The sequence below is a fragment of the Motacilla alba genome, chromosome 2 (genome assembly GCF_015832195.1).
Source record: "Motacilla alba alba isolate MOTALB_02 chromosome 2, Motacilla_alba_V1.0_pri, whole genome shotgun sequence".
Lineage (NCBI taxonomy): Eukaryota > Metazoa > Chordata > Aves > Passeriformes > Motacillidae > Motacilla > Motacilla alba.
In genome coordinates this window covers 28,703,390-28,720,559 of record NC_052017.1, presented here as the reverse complement: position 1 = coordinate 28,720,559, position 17,170 = coordinate 28,703,390, and the positions used below count along the sequence as shown (strand labels likewise).

Below are 17,170 nucleotides of genomic sequence, written 5' to 3'. Positions count from 1 at the left end.
AACTTGTATTAATTGCTACATTTCCCCTGCACCTCCTTTTTGTGTTTGGGGATTTGTTTTAGTAGCTGCATTAAAATGCAATATCGTCTTATTATTTTCAGCAAAAGAGTAGAAGGTTGTTCCTCCATTGTGGCTCTTTATGACATGTCTTCTAACAATGCATTTAGCAGACTGTAGTTGTCAGTCAAGTATTTCCTTTAATACTTTCTTCAAATAACTGCTTCACCCTCACTGTCAAATTTGTAAAAGCCAATTGTCTTATATCAACAAATATATATATTAGACTTTCATTAGTTTTCTCATAACAAATATAATCAAGTTTTAGACGTGCACAGAAGCAATTAATTTTTTTATTCTCTGTTTCCTCTGTCACTAGACTAAGGTCTAGTAGAGAATTTCTCTGGATGCAGTTAGAGAAATTGTCATTTTTGATTTGTTTAATGTAGCTAGTATTTTGTTATGGACACTCTGAGGTTTCCAGTTTATGTTAATACAATTCCATACCCCATAAGCATTTTTCCTTACTAAGATGTTTCATGACCGCTATGAAAGAAACCCAGACTTTTAAAATATTTTATATAATTTTGACAGCAACGAGAATCTTTAAAATAAGGCATATAAAGTGAGATATAAAATGTCGGCCTGATTCAACTACAATTTGGATCATTGTTTCAAAATAAGTGTGGTTTTAAAAATATTGACACAGTTACTGAGAGGTGTGAAAGATTTAAGGCACAGAACCTATTTGGGTTTTTTTTTGTTAGGAGTAAAGTGTTAACTTGCAGTCACGGCATTCTCTCATAGCCTTTGTTTATTTGCAGTAACATATGCAGATTGCTCACGTCAATGCTTTAAGCAGAAATACAAAACATACTGAAAATGCAGCTACAATTATAACAAATTATAAAATCCTGGAAATCAGGTCTGAGGTTCCAGGCTCTTTGAAGTCAGTAGCGCTCAAACTGTTAGACTTCCAGTAGTTTTCTTCATAAAACTCTGTTCCACATTATAATGATTTAACTTGCCACTAGCCTCATGCTAAAGTTTGTTAACTGGACCATAATACCCAATTACCTCACCCTGATTTAATCCTATTCTTAAAGAGGGTGAAACCTATAAAAAATGGTATTATTACATAAGAATGCTTTTAGGGAATGCATCTCCTAACTCTTCTTACGTGATTCTGCAGAAATTTTTTTAAAAAGAAATACTGCATTTCTTTTTGCGTCACAAGCACACTATTTTGAACAACAGACCTGAAGTAAATGTCTACAGTAGACATTTCTAATTTTAAGTATAGCTGCCTTGTAATTATCTGATTTAATTTCTTTGGCCCTTTATCTTGCCTATTTAGATGGAAAGCTCTCCTGTTCAGTGCACAGAACCTGACACAAAAGGGCAAAGATCTCTACAGAAATCCTATTAAAATGTTACTGCTAATTCAACCAGTCACTATCTAAACTTATTTGGTGAGGTTTTACATATTTTATCAGCAAGAAAACAATGTATTACCTGTTCTCAGCAATTGTTTTGCCAGTTCCTTATAAATGTACAATACTGACTTCTTCAGTCATGATATGTCAGTTCGGAAAGGAAACACCAAACATATTTGGAGAATAAAATCAGTATTAAATGGATTAACAATAGATTTGGCTTCAATGCAATAAATCCAGTGGGTCTCTGCAAACACAGGAACTAGCTACATTTTCTACACAGATTTATTTCCTACTATTTAATGTACATAAAACACATGAATTTAATTTGTTATTGGTATTCTTTACCATGAGGAGAGTCAAGGAAAAATCCATGCAACCATGCATGAGTGTAATGTTAAATATGAGAAAATAGCGTATTGTACCAATCAGACAAGAATTCCCACCAAAAGGGCTATTAGGGTACGTTTAGGCTGACTTGGGGGGAGGCCTGGGGGCTAATGCACCCTACCACCAGTAAAGAATAGTCCTTGAGGCTACATATCTGGGAAACTGGACTTTCTCTGCTCATGTTCTTTCTGATCAGACTTGTCTTTTTCTGGCAGCTTTTGCCAGCAATCAGATTCACTGAAAAGATAAAAGAGAAAATGATTGCTGGAGTTCTGCTGAACAAGCTCAGCGTTATCTTTCTTCCAGCTCTGTTTGCCCATATGCACAATGAAAGGAAGCTGGCAGAGGTCCTGGTCCAGGAAAAGAATTAGGGGCTTTATCATCAGACAATAACTTGAGCAAATTGCAGACCACAAACTACTTCTCTTCAGAGTACCCCTGAAGGACTCGTGGCTGAACTCGGTGCCTTAGAGCTAAAAGGAGGAAGTACAGGGAGGTTGTAAAGATGAGTAGCCAGACAATGAGGGATGATTGTGCAATGTCTACTGTTGAGCACTGGGCAAAGAATACATGAAAAAGTCTAAAATTTTTGAGTCTTGAAGTCCTGGTAATTTTAATTAGTTTCAAAGGCTGCAAAAACCCGTCATACTTTTTATTCCAAAATTTTTGGGTTTTCACATAATAGTACCCCAAGGGGTTCGCATGGACTATCAAAGATATACAATGAAGCTGTTAACCAAGAAGAGGACTACTTGTTTAATAGTGGTTCCATTCAATTGGAATCAATGAAAGAGGATTATAAAACCAAGGAGCTAAAAATCAAAAAGACTTGCACATCCAGTGAAATAAAACCTTTCTGCCCTTTGTTAACATACCGTCCTTCTGCAGATTCTGATTTAAGGTGTACAGGGGAGGGATTTTAATACTGTATACTGTAAAATTAAAAATCACAAAGCAAGACTTCAACAGAGTGACTGAATTCCTTTGAGCTTTTGAAATGATTTTGGAAACTTGGAAAGAGTCCAGATTTTTGCTAAGTCTTTGCTTTCAATCCAAAATAATCTGGAAATAATACCTGTAACATGAATGATATTAATGTATACCTGTAAAAAGTACATAAGCTGGTGGAAATACATCTGCTTAGTCTTCTCAAATAACAATATGAACTTCATCTTAACATGATCACCTCACACAAATCCTTTCAAACCTTTGAGTGTTATTTGAAGGTATTTTTTCCTCATTATAAATTGATGAGCACACAGAAAGAGATCTAAAAAATATTGAGCAGAAATCAAATCCACCAAAAATCCTTATGGATAAACTGTTGCCCTAGTAATCCCTCAATCTATAAACACCTCAATATGACATCTAGAGAAACTTGTTTGAAATTCTTATAGACTCAGTTCCTCTGAAGATGCTGCAAAGCTGGTCTACTAACACTGGTTAACTAGTTACATAAGGAACCCGGGAGTCATAAGCACTGCTCAATTTGCTGAAATGAGAGGCTTTCTTCTTTTCCCTGCCTCTAGCTTGAGGATCAAATTTTCCATACAAATTGGCATGGTGTGGTAGATTTTCCCTCTGCTATTCCATATCCTTGATATTCTCTGCGTGGGGAACTGCCACTAATGCCAAAGGGATGCTTGGCTCGTTGTGCTCTCCCGATAGCTACTTCAGAAATGCTGTTAGATGAAATAGTGAGGGACAGCAGCGTTTCAGTCGTGATCCATCAGGCGGATCTGAGAGGAGCCGTTTGCCCTGAGAGAGGATAGACTTTCGAGACATATGGTGCTATAATGGGGGGGTGGGGATTTTTCAATTCCAATCCACCCATTCCGGATGAGAGAGACTGAGCTAATACCCTCGTGTACGGTGCACTGCATCTAGCCACGGAAGTAGCGTTAGGGTGGAATTTATGGACTCTCTAAATTGTTTGCCAGGAAATGTTTACTAGCTATGCACAATAAACGACTGTGAAAGCGTATTCCTGCATTTAATACGATACGGGGTTTTTTCTCTTATATTTGGGTCATACTATTATGATACCAATAAAGGAAACTTAAAAAAAAAAAAAAGCAGAAAAGAAAACAAACGAGCAATGTATGTTCATATTTATGGAACTTCATTTGGGAAAGTCTGATTGACTACAAATTGTACAGTATAAACGTATTGCCAGGACCTCTGGATACACGCCATGCCTTCCATATTAGAAGTTAAATATATTACTTATTTTTAGATTCAAATATGCTCATCATCAAGGTATGTTTTTAAAAAGGTTCATTACCACAGCTGCAGGGGGTCATACATAATGAAGTTAGTGTACATGTATAAGAGAAGTCTATCTACCAACTTCAACTTACCAAAATGGATACATAGCTTCACAATTTAAAAATTAAACTGGCAGTTTTGGATCACAGGAATCTTGGAATTTTGCTCTGGGATGTGACTCTGTCTTCCATATAACTCACTGCTGTACTAGGGACTACTGTACAGTTTTATAGGGTGTGTTAGATTAGATACATTCCCAAACATTTTTCTCTGCTAGGAAGCAAAGTCAGAACTTTCTCTGGTAATCTGTGCAAAGAGTTTTTTGTGCTACTTCATTTGATTTTATGTGAGGCTTCTATTTTAATATAATGCGTTTAAGAACTCTCCCTTTTATTAAAAGACAGTGGGCACTAACCTAATTTGTTTTAATCGTATGAGTTTGAGCCTGTAGGTAAGCTTGCACTTTTGCAGAGCTGAACACCCTCTTTCAGCATACACATATGTGTATTTATACATCCAGCATGGTGTTCATGATGGGATTTTCAAGTTTAGTAGCTTTGTAACAACAGTTTTGCAGTTTCTATTTGTATTTTCTGCAAATAAGAGTAACTACAATAGACAGACATACCTTCCCCCTCACTTGCTATGAATATATTAGGGGAGACTAGCAGATAAAAATAACAAGGAAAGAACATATAAAATTAGACATCTCAACTTCTATATCAGATCATTTAACAGTTTTAGTCCAATAAAAATTTGAAAATCAGTTTGTAAAATATTTTATACACCAGGCTTGTTTCAAAATACAATTTTCAGTAGTGTTGGTCATTTAAATGATTTTTTTTTTGTAATCACAAAGAACAGTATCTAAGTTTCCTGGCACTTTTTAAAATTGCTATTACAGTCTAACAAAGAAATTGATCCTGTGAGGTCGCTGGGGAAAAGACTCAGCACTTCCTCAAAGTCAAGAATGAAGACAGTTCTTGTAAAAGAGTTTTAGGACGAGTTTTTTCTTTAAAATGTTTTCAGAGTCTCTACCAAGCTGATCACAATAGTAAAGATATATGAGGAATACATTATCTCTAATACTACTAGGGGTAAAAATGCAGTAATAGTAAAGAGACACTTCAAGTAATCTTAGTAACAGCAAAACTTGTTTCTACAAATGGGAATGTGTAGATTTGGATGCACTAAGAACACATGATTCATACTGTGGGATATTAGTTTTGATTCAAACTTCAGTGTTTCAAGCAAAAGAGGTTTATGTAAGAGGTTTTTTTCTTTTATATTATGAAAATCTATCTCAGTTTAAAGCCATTGCCTACAATTAGTGAGACAAAAAAGGCAAAATGCTTCAAAGGCAGTTTACCTGGACAGTGTCTGTTTTATTAGCTTCAATCGGAGTTACATTGGGTACCGAGAAGGAAAAGGCACGACTTTTAGAGTAACCACAGCCAAGAAGCTGACATGTCTCGTGCCTTTCTCTTCCATTAGAGACATGCTATGCCTCCAGATGCTGCAGTCTGGATTTAGGGGCATATACCGCTCTTGCACAAGTAAGAGTTGCATATGTTATGAGTTAATTTCGTTTTGTTGTGTTCTTTTGCACATGGCTTTTTTTGAAACAGTGAAACGGAAAATATTTTTAGTTTACTATCTCGTATTGAAATATACTTGGGTTATTAAATAAAATCTAAATCCCTAAGTGATACGTTCTACAGCTCAAATGTACAAATGCTTAAAGTTCATGGACAAATTACCTATGAGGGAATTACACAAATCCAGACTGTCCCCACGTGCTGTACATTGCATGTGTCTCAGTCAGCTGAAAAGTGTGCCAAATAATACACCTCTTTTTACAGCTGACTTCACTGAGCCCATAGTGCTAGATATTTTTCATTTGAAAAAATAGAATACAAATAAATGGACTTCACACTTATTACGGGCATCTAATTTAAATGAAATGTATGAAAATGCATCAAAGAAGAGAGGAAGGTGGCTACTTAAAGTGAGTCGGCGCACCAGAGTTCAATATGTAAACTCGGTGTCAAACTGCCTAAGTCTCTTTCTGGAATACTTTATTGAATCCAACCTGAGATCTATCACATTGTATCAAAGGACATGCAAGTGGGATGCTTAATAAAGCATGACAAGCAAAAATATCTTGGAAAGGTTTATTTCAACAAGTAGTATCATATATTCACAGCTCATCAGTAGAGCTGCGTTCTGTTGTGGGGAAAGAAAATAAAAAATTAATTTATGCAAACACGGCTTTGTAAGGAGTAATTCTCAAGGTATGTCACTTGGATGCTTCTTCATGACATTAATGAACTTACCAATGTTTTTTTAGTGTCACTGATGCCTTGCAATAGTTTCCTGAGTATTTGAGACTTTATCTGCTAAATTAAGCGCTTCTTGGCATGCATTTTTTAGGGAAGTCTAGCTTGGTATTTTTTTAATTCTTCTCATTCTTTCACAAGACAAAATATCTGCATTTAAAAACACCCTGAGTTTAGTCTAAAATAATAATTCCAAACAAATTTTATTTTGCATTTAATATCTACTATCAAGTATCCGTTGTTAGCATTATCTGATATTAGATTTTGGGGTGCATGATGCTGCTACGCCATTAGGAATTTTTAGGTCTTTGTTTCCTACGCCTATTATTAATTAATGTTGCAATCCCGAAAATGTTTCTAGTCAAGCAAATCACCATGAAGACAAATAGTACTCTGTAAAAACACAGGATTACTCCCATGTGAAACTGGCAGAATGAACAGACCCTGAGCTCTGCGGGGCAGTGAATATCTTTCTGTTCCGAATACTAGGTAGTTAGTGGTTTCTGCTCCAAGTCTAGAGCTCATCACACTATAAATCATAGCAAACACACCTGCAAAGTAAATAACATAATCCCAGCAGCTATTAAAACCTAGAGATTTTGTAATTATTTATTCTTGCTGCATAGATACATGCCCATGTGTCTTTTTCTCCCTCCAGAGCAAAGAAAATCAGGAACTATTACAAACACACACTATAGTAGTATTAAACTCATTAACGGGTAAAAGAAATGACAAAAATTAGTGACTTATCACTCTCCCAATGATGGAGGCAGAATTATGAAATATGCCCCCTGCTGCTGGTCCTGCAAGGGCTTGGAAATGTCAGCCAGGAGACAATAAATATTTCAGATATGTGGTATGATTTTGTCTCTATTTTAGTCTTTATTTACCCGGTTAATAGATGTAAGCCATAGCTTAAATCTTCTGATGCACAAAGTTTTCAATCATCTGTATTTTTTTATTATGGGTGACTCAGACTTGAATTATAATCAGCACAATATTAATTTTGCAGCACAGTTAGAAGCAAGCATTGTTAAAAATACAGAATGATAAAAATGCCCTTCACCTTTTTTCCATGCACAACAGCGTCTGTATTTTCAATGGGAACTCCAGTGAAATGTCTTTTAAATACATATACAGATCAAAATCCACAATGTGAATTGTATCAAACAATAAAATGATTAAAGTGTAAAACACAAGCCTATTTTTCCTCTCTGTGATTAGTATTTTTATGAGGAAAATGGACTGAGTGTAGCGTGTAATTGTCAAGATCTGGAGACAACAAAATGGAAAACATATTTTTCAAGCATTATTGACTTGCCTGTATATGCATTTTGATTACATTTCTAAATACAAATGAAAGATATGTATTATTAAAGTGCCCTACAAAGCTAGTCATAGCTGTTTTCCAGTCCAAGTATTCTTAAGTGGGATAATACTAGAAAGAATAAAAAAAATGTTAAAATGCAATGCAATATGCAGATTGGGGAACAAATGTTATTGTGCAAGAGGGTTCAATTTTCAAATAAATTATTTATTTAAAACAAACATACCCCAAAGTTTTGAATATGACTTCTGGGATTTTTGGGTATCTAATGTGAAATGCAAATTTCCCATAGCACGTGAAATGCATAGTTTCCCAAATTCTAAAAGCATTCCTGAAACATCATAGTTCAGGTGTGAAGCCTCAAGTGCATTCAGAATTTTAATATTTTATCAGTTTACTTAAATTAAATAGGAAGCATAAGATATTTTACTGGTTACAGTGGGCTGGCAATTCAAATAACTTTTAATGATGTAATGCAAACTTGTAAATCATTTTCAGTGAGGGCCTCATGGCTCAGCACAACTTTTCTGTAGTATACTAAATTGCTGGCATAACTTTAAAATTTGTAATGCTTGGAGATCATGAAAATAAGAACAGAAGCCATATGTATGTGGGAGAAGTAGCTGAAAATATGAATTCAGGCTTAAAAGTTTTTACAGATCTCTAGTTGTCTTTAAAGCAAAAATTGTGTCTGATAAGTGTTAAACCATGGCACATGTAAGCGCTGTAGAGAGTGAAATGGAAGTACACCACAGAAATGCAATGTTAAAATTATGAGGTACACATTGTGGTAATGCAATTTCTCAGAAAAAAAATGGTTTTATGATGAAGTATTGTAAATATACGGGTACATCATAGGTTTAGAATAGTACATGTGATTATTGTCAATTTTAACTAGTCAGGGATTCAGTATTTTTTGACTAGTCAGTGAACAATTATTCATTTTCTTTGCTAGGATTTTCAGTTAAGGCATTCAAGCATCTCTGAAATGATGCATAATCCCCAGACTTTAATACTGCTTATATCTGTGGGTTTATATTGCAGCACAGGTACCAAGAGAAACGAATTATATTGCTTCAGAGGGAGTTAAACTGGCAAAAATTTGGGAAAAAAAGAAAAGGCTGACAATAAATACGCATCTGTTGTGAATCTGGATTGACTCTAAGGTTAAACGATGCCTGCATTGACCAAATTGCCATGGAAAAATACGAACTGATCATAATTACAGTAGAATAAAACTTTGTCCTCTTGTTTGGTTGGCTCTTGGGTATAATAAAAACTTTGGCTAAAAGAAACTGAATTCATATTTGTAAGCTTTCCCTTTGACAGCAAGGAAAATATTCTTAAATGGTGTAAATTGCCATCCTTTCACTGACTTCAGCGAAGTTATGACAATTTATATCACTCAAATGGTGGTCCCCAAGTATGACTTATCTATCTGATTTTAATGTAATATGCATATTGCAAATATGCAAACCACACACTAGAAAGAACTGACAAGAATCCTACTTACATTCTGATAAATATTCAGGAAGGTGGTTCTTTCAGTCTCCAACGTAAAAAATCAGAAAGACTACAAAAGTCCTGAAGAGGAAGAATTGTACACTGGTTCGTTCAGGTCAATTTTACACAATCTCCTTCCCCGTAAATGGTAAGTTAAAAAACCAAAAACGACCCACCAGCAAAACCCAGAAACACAAAGTGAATGCAAATAGTAGCCCATACATGAAAATATAAAGGATGTTCCAAACTGTGTTGGCTCCAGATGTTTTTATGAGTTAAACAGTTTACTGTTTTCACATATTTAAAACATTCTATTTTTTTCACTTGATGTTTATAAGCTTTGGGCAAACTTGCTGGCATTGATTTAAGTTATGCTTTTGTACCACATGTAGGTTAAACACACATTCTGAAAAGGTACAATGCGAACAAGAATTCAATCATTACTATTGAGAGGCAGCAACTGCTTACAATTTTTTTTCCAGTAGTTATTCTGCTATTACTGAGAAGCTTTGTGCTGAAGTTATAACCAAAAAGTTATAAATTTTTTACAAAGGATGCTATCATATAGCCATAGGTATTTAGTAACTGCACAAAAACTTTCTGAATCCTGTCAGAAAATGTTTGAGGCTGTTTATTTGCCTTAACATTAGTTGCCTATATTTGCATTCTCCTTATATAGTTTAAAATGAAAGCATAAAGCTCTGCAGTGAACTGCATTTCCAGTTCATGAGTGCTGAAAACTGATTTTTAAAGAAGTAATAAGAACACTTGATGTAGGACTTGTGAACTTATTTGGGAACTCAGAAGCCCAGGCAAGCACATTACTGAATAGTCAGATTTGGGTATAAAGCTGTTGAAAACACAGAGCTGTGCCATTATAGCTTTGCTATTGCATTCTTCTTCTTCTTCTCTTTAGGAACCTCTGCTACCTCTCCCTAAAATGTCCTATTTGGCTTGTCTCTTATTTCTCTTGGAAACCTTATCTTTCTTCCTCGCACCCTCTCACTTTCTTCATTGTGCTTCACTTTTTTTTTTCTTTTTTTCCTTTTTTTTTTTTTTTTTTTTTTTTTTTTTTTTTTTTTTTTGGTATGTGAGAGAAATGCTGCATGGCCATCCCCTAGAATTAAGAAAAGGCATTTTGACACCGCCTTGGCTTCGGGACTTCCCCGACCTGTTCCCAGCTGTGGCGGTGTGAGGGCTGCAGCGACAGCGGCCCTGGAAGGAGGGGTGCTGGCATTCCTGCCCCTCCGGCCCCGGACCCCCGACGGCGACTGGCCCCCGTGGCCGGGGCGGGCGGGCGGACAGCGGCAGGTTGGAGAGCGGCGGAGGGCAGCGGTGCGGGTCGGTGCGGAGGGGCCGCTCCCCCGCTCCCACCTGGGGCCGCCCCCGCAGCCCTCGGGCCGCCGGGGCCGCCGCGGGCGCGACGCTCCGCTCCTGTCGCTGTCTCGCAGATACTGCTCCGTGGCAGCGCCTGCTTGTGAGGGACAGCAGCACCCCTGTGCTGGCAGCCCGGCGTGTTCCCAAACTCAAGAGGGGTTCAGCCATCGAGATTTCTTTGTATTCCTCTCTTCCAATATTAGAACACATATTGAAACGATAAACACAATGAAAAGCACAAAATATTTCATCAGTGTTGTAACTGTATATTTCCTTTATTCTGAAGAAATATCAAGTTTTGAACGGTGCACAGAGGCAGCAACTTCTGCTTTGGACGCCGCACTCTTTGTAAAGACCGCGTTGTTACAGTTAAATCTAAAGACAGTTGTTAAAAAGAGTTAGATGTCAGAAAAGGGGGGAAATCTTACCGTCGAAAGACTGCTGCAGGTTCCAGCTCAGTCTGAAACTGCAGTGAAGAGCGGAGCAGCTGCTGAACAAAAGTTTTAGATTTTTTTTTTTAAAGAAAGTCTGCAAAACTAATTTCCCACAAAATAGGACTCAATTTCCGTTTAAGAAACTAGCTCTTGCAAAAGTCATACAATTGCTGATTTTTTCCACTAGCAATTGAAATTCATTTTATCTTTAGCACATGGACCCAAGAATTTAGACTTGAGAGAAATGGTTTTCCTTTTTTTTTAAGGTTTTTTTTTTTTGTTTTTTTTTTTTTTAGTTTTGTTTTGGGGGAGGAAGAGCAAGGTACATCAAGCAGGAAGAGCTGAAGAATAAAAGAATAAAACCTTTGCGCAGTGGGCAGCTCTTTGGTCATTGATCACTAAATGCGTTATCCTGATTTAAACCAGTTAAGAGCCGCCTTGGTGGCTACTGTAATTCCACTACACGGATGTTAAAAACAATTTTTAAAAAGAAAACAACAACAAAGACGGGCCCAGACTTTCCAGGTTGTCCCCCAATCCACTAAAGACCTTTGCAACGAAGCAAATTAAGATAAAGCAAAAAAACATTTTGCGACTTCTTGTTTTGAAGGGGCAGAGGGCAAGAGGGGAAACGTCTCTCTCTGCGGCCAGCCTTGCTGGCACGGTGGGCGCCGATAGGTTCGTTGCAGAACCAGCCGCCGATGCTGGGGCACAGCGTGAGGCTCCTGAAGGCAGCCGGGGCAGCGCCGCGGACCATGGCGAGTGCCGGGGCGCTGGGCGCGGGCGAAGCGGGTGGATGACCCGCACCGGGACCCTCGGAGCAGGGGAGACCGGAGGGAGGCCCGGCCCCAGCCTAGGCCCGCGCGGCCCCGCACGCCGCCGCCGGCGCCCTCGCACCTGGGCTGGCAGGTGAGGCGCTGGCGAGAGCGCTTCAGCCCCCGGGGAAACGGGGCGGCGGTGGCCCCCGCGCCCCCCGCCCCAGAGTCACCCCCCGCATGTCGCCTCACGTCTTTATTGCGCTCCCCCGCCCGCTGCTCCCGAGGGGCGGCGGGACCCCGAGCAGTCCGTCAGCCCCGACGGGGCGGTGATGGCCCTGCGGGGGCCGTGCGGCCGGGGGGCACCGCCGCCGATCCGCCCGGGGCGGGGGGGCTCGGGGTAGCCGCGGCGGGGAGGCGCGGCCCGCCCGGGGGCAGGGACGAGCGGCTGCGCCCCCGCGGAGCCGCCCCCCCGCAGGCCGCGGGCGCCCGGGGCGCGGGCGCGCAGCGCTGCCGCCCGCTGACGGAGCGGCTCGGCGCGGGGACGGCGCTGGCGTTTTGGAGGGAGTTTGCATGTGGTCAGTGCTGTGCTGCTGAGCCAGCCCCCAGCTCACATTACACACTACTGTATTTATAACCTCTCGAAGCTGTTTCCCCCTTCAAGCAGTTCTCTGGGACCACCTTCTATTGGCTTCAACCTCTCCCTCTTCTTGACATCTGAGCAGCTCTGAGAACGGCTCATCTAGGTCCGAGTGTTTATGCAGCGGAGACTGGCCACTAGGGCTAAAGACCTGGATTATCTGAGCTCAGCTGCCTGCTGCAGAGTCTGTCGGTGCCGTTTTGGAAAAAAAAATCCCAGCCCCGATCTGTTTACAGTGAAAGTTGACAAAGGGTGGTGAAGTTGGATCTTTCCTAAACTCTCCTGCCTGGAACCTGAGACTTGCATGCCATGGATCACACACTCTTTGGCTGCCTGCGCAGCCCCCATGCCACTGCGCAGAGCTTGCACCCTTTCTCCCAGTCTTCTCTTGCCCTGCATGGAAGATCTGACCACATGTCCTACCCTGATCTGTCTTCTTCTTCTTCCTCTTGCATAATAGCGGGATACCCCAATGAGGAGGGCATGTTTGCCAGCCAACATCATAGGGGGCACCATCACCATCACCATCACCACCACCACCACCACCAGCAACAGCAGCATCAAGCTTTGCAGACGAACTGGCACATTCCTCAGATGTCGTCTCCTCCCGCCGCGGCCAGGCACAGCCTCTGCCTTCAGCCTGACTCAGGAGGACCCCCGGAGCTGGGCAGCAGCCCCCCTGTCCTGTGTTCGAACTCTTCCAGCCTGGGCACCAACACCCCCACGGGGGCAGCGTGTGCGCCAGGGGACTATGGCAGGCAGGCTCTGTCCCCGGTGGAAACAGAGAAGAGGTCCGGCAAAAGGAAAAGCGACAGCTCAGGTAACGGCTCGCGCGTTCCCCAGCGGGGCGGGATTCCCGGGCGGCGGGTGTCGGGGGAAGCGGCGCGGTCGGGGCCGCGGACCTGCTGCCGCTCGGCCGGGCTTGTTTAGCTCGGCTCGGCTCGGCTCGGCTCGGCTCGGCTCGGCTCGGCTCGGCCACGGCCGCCGCTGTGCTCTCGCCGCCGGCTGACACCGGGCTGCCGGGTTGCTCCTTCCCACCAACGCGCTCTCGGGATCTCCATCACTAACGCAGGCTTTATTAAGGCTACGGGGGGAGAAACAGAAAGAAAAAATTCAGCACGTGATAGAGTATGAAATCAAGGTGGCGGTGGGGGAGAGTTTCCTACAGCCAAGGAGAGAAACGTTTGTAGTTTTGGTGCGGTTTTCAGCATCTGGTCCCGCGGCCCCCTCCCCCCTGCCCGGTACGACACCTCTGCTTCAAAATTCAGAATCTAGCGCGCTCCTTCCCCTCCGCCCCTTCGCCGTGGAGCTGACTGCGGCTCCGAGGCGATTGCACAACGCTTGGAAGCTCTGCCTTGGAAGCGGGGATTCGGGAGAGGAGCTGATGCCTTGCTACTCTGTAGGATCTGAGTGAGCCTGCATCAAATCCTCAGCGTGCAGGGGCAAAATTTGGACTCTGTGGAGCAAACGGGTGAATGGGAGTTTCAGAAAGCTGCTTTAATTCAGTTTTCTAGTGGCGGGGACAGAGGAAAGGAAGGGACAGTCTGCCTTTTAAAATCACGGTAATTCTTACTTAAAGGCGAGCATAAAAACATGTAGACCCACAGTCATTCCAGAGCGATGATTTGGCATGAATGAATGGGCAAAAAACCTTGACATTATCTCTGCTTTCTAAAACAGCAAAGCCTGTCAAAGTCCTGCTCTGACAAAAGCCACTCGGCGAAGGCAGCACAACTGATGGGACTTCCGTTAGGGCACACATGAGACGGGGGTCACCAAAAATGTAGTCAGACAGGCAGGAGGCACTTGAAAGAGAGAGGGCTCAACAGATTCAAAACTCAAGAGCTGGCGTAGCAAATTATTTGTTATCACAGAAGAGAAAGTGAAAGGCTTTTCCAGATACGTATGAAGTTCACAACTGAAACCATAACCTCTTTCACTCAAAGTGTTGTAAGCTTGGTAGATAGCAAGCAACACAAAGGATTTTAAAAAATAACCCTCAAGAATACTATCACTTCCTTCATTGTCCATCATATTAGCAAACATTTGCAGTTACAGTAATTCAGAACGTATTTATCTGAATATCTTCTTACATCGCTGGTATAGTTGCTGAAAACTCTTATTGCGTTTAAAGCTGTATTTAGTTCAAACACTGCTGGTAAAATCTTTTGTTTTGTCTTCTTTTCTTTCAATGAGAAAAAGAATTATCTGAGTTTTTGAGGTGTATGGATAGTCCCTGTTACAACTGAGAAAATAACTGGATGCCTGCTGTAAGGATTTATTGTATTTGTCGGTCTATTTAAAGCTAAAGGAAAAAAGGAAATTGGTCCCTTTCACTGTCAGGGAAGTATCTGAATCACTTTCTGCTTATTTCATTCTGCAATGCAAATGAAAAAAATACCAGTGAGGAATGTCCTAAACCTTACCCTGAAGTGACTGGAGTCTTCCACTGGATTAGTGGACAAGAATTTGAGCCTTTAGCCACGGTTATGTTTATCTTGCAATGCACTTCGATCCTCACTTTCTAAGACTTTCTGAAGATCAAGGCAGGTAACTATTTCCTCCTCTCTTCCGCTAAGAAAAAAATACGACTGTTCACACAATTGTGAATCTCTCAAACTGAAAATAGATGTCTTTTGACAACCAACTGCATAGCTGCTGTATGTTTGGTTTTTCTTCAGGAAAAGCCTGTGTTGTGGACTGAATATTTAACCCCACCCCTTTATTTGTCCTGAACTCTGGTGCTAGATATTTAATGCTATTCTCATATACGGCAGCAAGAATTATTTTAATTTGCTGTGTTTCTATATTTGTCGTCCATAATTGCCCCTCACTTGATTAAACATCATCGCCTTTATTTCTCATTAATCTTTTTTTTTTAAACAAATGACTGTGCTTGAAAGAATTTCTTCCATGCCTTCATCAGACTTGGAACTACTTCAATAGACATTTGTAAAAAATCCTAATAGTAAATAACTAAGAGGTGAAGAGAGAGAGAGAGACTGCTTTAAGTTTCAGTGCCAGCATTCTGAGACAATTATTAATGCTCTTGCTTATTTACACATATATTTCCTCTTCTTAAGCATATCACTTGAAGCCACAGAATGCTCAGCGTTTTCTTGAGCACTGAATCTGTTCCACATTTCAGAGCTGAATTAACCTTAGGCTACCCCTTTCTTCCACTGCTTTGCTTTTGTTTCTGTGTGTTTAAGATCACAAAACTGAGTTTGTAGGTAGTTTAAAGAATGTAAAACATGATCATTTACCTTCCAAACAAGTAACTGTTTCTTAGCCGTATATACTCTGAAAATTTACCAGAAGGGACACCCCATTTTACTTATTTGTTATGATGATGGGAGTGCAACACTTTAAAATTATAAACAAAAATCCAGAGGGCGAACAGAATTTAGTATGATGGACTGTGTGTTTTCCCCCAAAATTCACATATTAAAAGGGAGTGGGAGGACATAGAAACATTCTTCTCTAATCTGTTGCAGTTTCATTTGGGATTGAGAAAACAAGGTGAAATGTACTCTCATGATAGTTATATAAACTGACTTAGAGTTTTCTGTAGCCCTAACCCAGATTTCAGTTTGGGAAGTTCCCTTTGAAGATATTAAAGAGACTGCTACAGAACAGGGTGAAATTTTCAGCTGTTCTTGTTGCAAAGGACTGGGAAATACTGCTTTTGTAGTCATCAACCCCTGCTTGCTGCAGCTGTCAGTGTCTCCAGGTTTTGTAGTTGCTCTCTTATAATCTGCAGAACATTCTTTTCAACCTGCGTAGGCCCAGAAGTGGGTCGGTAAAGTTGCCTGTGAACTCAGGAGTGGTGCATACAAATCCTTATATGTTAACGTTTTGCAGTGAATAATGGCATCTGTATCCTCACCTTTGTAACTCAGCTCTTCGGATGTCAAGTCTGTACAAGCAGAGAGACAATACTAAATTTGAAGGTTGGTTGCAAATGAAATCGCTTATTTTAAAGTGCCCTAATGGTCAGAATTATCTGTGTGCTAATGAGGTGCGGATGAAAACCATGCTGAGTGTATAGAAAACATATTCTTGGAGTGCTTTGTTGCTTTGTGGTATGAGTTGTTCTGTATGGAATATTTTGGATTTTTCTAATGCCTCCCCTTCTCATTACTTGCCAGTGAGTTTCAGGGCCATTTTATTTCTGTTTATTATAAAGTAGGTTTTGATTCTCAGATGATGCAGAACACATAAGATGCAAAGTTACTTCTGTGATTTCCTAAGTCACGTTACTTAGATCCAAGTTTTCTTAAGACTTCAGTCAGCAAAAAAGCATATTAATGCCTATATAGGAAGTGCTGTCTAGATTTACTGAGAAATACGAAAAAAGAGTGAATCTGGTAGCCTTAAGGAAGTCTAAAATGCTGTGGTGAAAAAAACATCTGTACTATGCTGAAAAGACCAGGGGGAGGCTAAATACAGTTGAAGGAGTTCTTCTAAGCAATACAGCTATTCAATCATTAAATTGCAAGAGATAAATATATAAGGAAATTGCATTCATGTTAAAGTCTAATGTAATTAAACACTTGCCTTCAGGCATGAAAGGCATTTTTTTTTTAAAAAAGAAACCAAATTTCACCATGGGAAAATGCTTTCTGTGTGGCACACGTTTCCAGGAGAAGGCTAGCAGGTAATAAAAATCATTCATATTTTTGAATGTATTTACAATAGTAG

General features: G+C 40.4%; 1 protein-coding gene and 1 long non-coding RNA gene across 2 annotated transcripts in view; one reads left to right on the top strand and one right to left on the bottom strand.

Annotated features, from left to right (window-relative positions):
• Window positions 1-11,370, bottom strand: part of LOC119697327 — a 29,147-nt gene extending 17,777 nt beyond the window's left edge. Inside the window, exons 1-2 of the long non-coding RNA XR_005255818.1 lie at window positions 11,066-11,370; window positions 9,271-9,341 (exon numbers count right to left, since the gene is read on the bottom strand). This is a non-coding gene — a long non-coding RNA (uncharacterized LOC119697327). The remainder of the gene's footprint in view (window positions 1-9,270; window positions 9,342-11,065) is intronic.
• A 1,119-nt stretch (window positions 11,371-12,489) lies between these two features.
• The window catches only part of MEOX2 (mesenchyme homeobox 2), a 52,355-nt gene continuing 47,674 nt past the window's right edge, over window positions 12,490-17,170 (top strand). Inside the window, exon 1 of the mRNA XM_038127995.1 lies at window positions 12,490-13,286. Coding sequence (XP_037983923.1) covers window positions 12,776-13,286 — 511 coding nt within the window. The 5' untranslated portion in view covers window positions 12,490-12,775. The remainder of the gene's footprint in view (window positions 13,287-17,170) is intronic.